Here is a 3,449-nt window from a genome sequence, read left to right as displayed (position 1 = left end):
GAGGTCTGTTCCAACCTTGGGGATTCTATGGTTCTATGATTCTATGTGTCCCTATGGAATCCCCATGTTTCCCTATGGAGTCCCCATATGTCCCTATGGCAACCCCATGTGTCCCTATGGCGTCCCCATGTGTCCCTATGAGTCCTCATGTGTTCCTATGGCGACCCAAGTGTCCCTATGGCATCCCCATGTGTCCCTATGGAGTCCCCATGTGTCCCTATGGCAACCCCATGTGTCCCTATGGCGTCCCCATGTGTCCCTATGGATTCCCCACTTGTCCCTATGGCATCCCCATGTGTCCCTATGGCATCCCCATGTGTCCCTATGGTGTCCCCATGTGTCCCTATGGTTCCCCATGTGTCCCTATGAGTCCCCATGTTGTTGTGTTGAGGGACGTGGTTCAGTGGGAGCTGTTGGTAAGAGGTGAGCGGTTGGACTGGATGAGCTTTGAGGTCTTTTCCAGCCTTGGGGATTCTATGATTCTATGATTGTATGATAAGGGATCAGCCAGGCCAACGCCAGGCCAGGCCTCGCGGCGGCCCCGCCCGCCCCCCCGGAGGAACCCCCACTCGCCTTTAAGCCGCGTTTCTCGATCTCTGCCACGCATTTCTGGATGAGCAAAGGCACTTTGGTGGCTGTTTTTTCTCTCTCCACCAGCTGGCCCAGCTCCACGCCGAAGACGCGAGGCTCGCGTTCGCCGCCTCCTCCTCCTCCTTCCCACTGCTCCACCAAAGTGAATTTGGAGAACAGGACGCCTCGGGGTTGCAGCTGCACGGCCAGCTGCTGGGCTTTGCTGCCTGCGGGGAGAAGAGCACAAAGTCGTGGCACCGAGCATCCAAAGCTTCTCCCATCAGAACCCATCCAAACCATCGGCACCGGGGTGAACCCGCGACCCCTTTGAGACCCTTTCTTTATCCTAACCCTAACCCTTACCCCCCCTGGGGGGTTTCTTCCCCCCCCCGCCCCCCCCATAGGGATCCTTAAGGACTACGGCATCCTGGCCTGCATTAGCAATAGTGTGGCCAGCAGGAGCAGGGAGGTGAGCATCCCCCTGTACTCAGCACTGGTACTGTGTTCAGTTTTGGGCCCCTCACTACAAGAAAGACATTGAGGACATGGAGTGTGTTCAAAGGAGGGCAATGAAATGGTGAGGGGTCTGGAGCACAAAGATGAGGAGCGGCTGAGGGAGCTGGGAATGTTCAGTGTGGAGAAGAGGAGCTCAGGGGAGGCTGCATTGCACTGTGCAACTGCATGAAGGGAGGCTGTGGTGCAGAAGGGTCTGGCCTCTTCTCCCAGGCCAATAGTAGGAGCCGAGGAAATGGCAGGAAGTTGTAGCAGAGGAGGTTTAGGATGGATATGAGGAGAAACTTCTTCTCTCACAGGGTGGTCAGGCACTGCAATGGCTGCACAGGGAGGTGGTGGAGTCGCCGTCCCTGGCGGCGTTCAAGAGGCGCCTGGATGAGGAGCTACGAGATGTGGGTTAGTGCTTGTGGTACTGATAGCAATGGGAGGGGGGTTGGACTGGATGATCTTGCAGGTCGTTTCCAACCTTGTGATTCTGTGTGATTCTGACTACTTGCGGGAGCTGCCCACGCCGCTCATCACCCCCACACTGCACCACGTCGTGTTGGAGGCCATGGCCAAACGACCCCCCCGGCTGCCCCCGGCTGAACGGGACGACAGCGTCCAGAGACCTCATGGGGGGCACAGGAAGGACAGAGGTGCTGTGGATGCTGTGGGGCTGCATGGGGCACCAGGGATCATTGGATCTGGGGACTTCAAAGGGTCTGGGAGGCCTCATGGGAGGCACAGAAAGGACAGAGGTGCTGTGGATGCTGTGGGGCTCCATGGGGCACCGGGGATCCTTGGATGTGGGGACCTCAATGGGTCCTCATGGGGGGCACAGAAGGGACAGAGGTGCTGTGGGTGCTGTGGGGCTCCATGGGGCACCAGGGATCATTGGATCTGGGGATTTCAAAGGGTCCAAAGACCTCAAAGGGGGGGCACAGAAAGGACAGAGGTGCTGTGGATGCTGTGGGGCTGCATGGGGCACCAGGGATCATTGGGTCTGGGGACCTCACAGGGTCCTCATGGGGGGCACAGAAAGGACAGAGGTGCTGTAGGGTTCCAGAAGGCACAGGGGATCATTGGATCTGGGGACCTGAAAAGGTCCTCATGAGGGGCACAGAAAGGACAGAGGTGCTGTGGATGCTGTGGGGCTCCATGGGGCACCAGTGATCATTGGGTTTGGGGACCTCAAAGGGTCCAAAGACCTCAAAGGGGGCACAGGAAGGACAGAGGTGCTGTGGGGCTCCATGGGGCACCAGTGATCATTGGGTTTGGGGACCTCAAAGGGTCCAAAGACCTCAAAGGGGGGGCACAGAAAGGACAGAGGTGCTGTGGGTGCTGCAGGTTTTGATGAGGCTCATTAGGCTCATCAGGGATCATTAATGTGGGGACCTCACAGGGTCCTCATGGGGGCACAGAAAGGACAGAGGTGCTGTGGGGCTCCATGGGGCACCGGGGATCATTGGATCTGGGGACCTTAACAGGTCCAGGAGGCCTCAAGGGGGGCACAGAAAAGACAAAGGGTCTCAAAGGGTACAGAACCCCCCCTCCTTGATGCCCCCCTCGCTCCCCTTTGCACCAGGCCCCTCTGACCAGACTCCTCCTCCCAACCCCGGCCACCCCACGATTCCATGACCCCATACCCTCCACCCCTGCCCTCCCACCCCAAAATCGGCTCCCTCCCCATATCGACTCACCCTGAAAGATGTGGGGCAGCGCCACGCTGCCGTGGCAGCACAGACGGTTGCGACAGGACGAAGGATCCCAGGAGAAGACGATCACCTTGAGCAGCTGCGCCCCTTCCAGCTCCAGGTTGAAGGTGTGATTGAGGCCGAGGAAAGGCGCCTTGCAGGGCAGCAGAGCCGTGCGAGCCCGGTTGGCCGCGTCCACCTGCAGCACGCAGAAAACCTCCCGCGTTTCGGGAGCTCTCAAATCCCTCACGCCGTACAGATGCACGCTGACCAAGCCGGAGATGCTCTGCCCTCCCCTCGGCGCCTCCCCGCAGCTGTAAGGTCGGAACGAAGCCGAATCCAACCCGTTTTCTCCATCCTCGGCTTCGTCCCGCGGCCCCGTTTTGGCCGGCAGCTCCGGCGAGTCGCCGTCGCTCAGGTAACCGCCTTTGCTGGCTGCTTTGGTTCGAGGAGGCGAAGCCACGCTGGTATCCAGGTGGTAACGGCTGATGACGTTGCTGGATTCCTTGCGGGTGTCGGAAGGAGAAGTGCTGCCCTCCTGTGCCCTGGAGCGAGGGTTGCGAAGGCTCAGCTTCCTCCGAAGCTCCGGGAGTTTCTTCATCTTCATGGAGAGGCGGCGCACGGTGCCGGGGGATTTCACTCTGCTGAGAGAGCGGCCCTTCTTGGTGGCACCGGGGCTGGAGGGGGGGG

General features: G+C 59.6%; 1 protein-coding gene across 1 annotated transcript; it reads right to left on the bottom strand.

The window, feature by feature from the left end:
• Positions 1-569: 569 nt before the first annotated feature.
• LOC122193236 (rho GTPase-activating protein SYDE2-like) lies at positions 570-3,444 on the bottom strand (the record flags this gene model as incomplete). Its single annotated transcript, XM_042893969.1, has 2 exons — positions 570-797; positions 2,766-3,444. Coding segments are annotated over 2 exons (907 nt in total), but the record flags the coding sequence as incomplete, so codon positions are not given.
• Between the last annotated feature and the right edge of the window lie 5 nt (positions 3,445-3,449).

Source organism: Lagopus leucura, unplaced genomic scaffold (assembly GCF_019238085.1).
Source record: "Lagopus leucura isolate 7727_CA_CO unplaced genomic scaffold, USGS_WTPT01 28280-0_obj-0_obj, whole genome shotgun sequence".
In the NCBI taxonomy this organism is placed as follows: Eukaryota; Metazoa; Chordata; class Aves; order Galliformes; family Phasianidae; genus Lagopus; species Lagopus leucura.
Note: the sequence above shows the minus strand (reverse complement) of the source record. Positions and strands in the feature narration are given on the sequence as shown.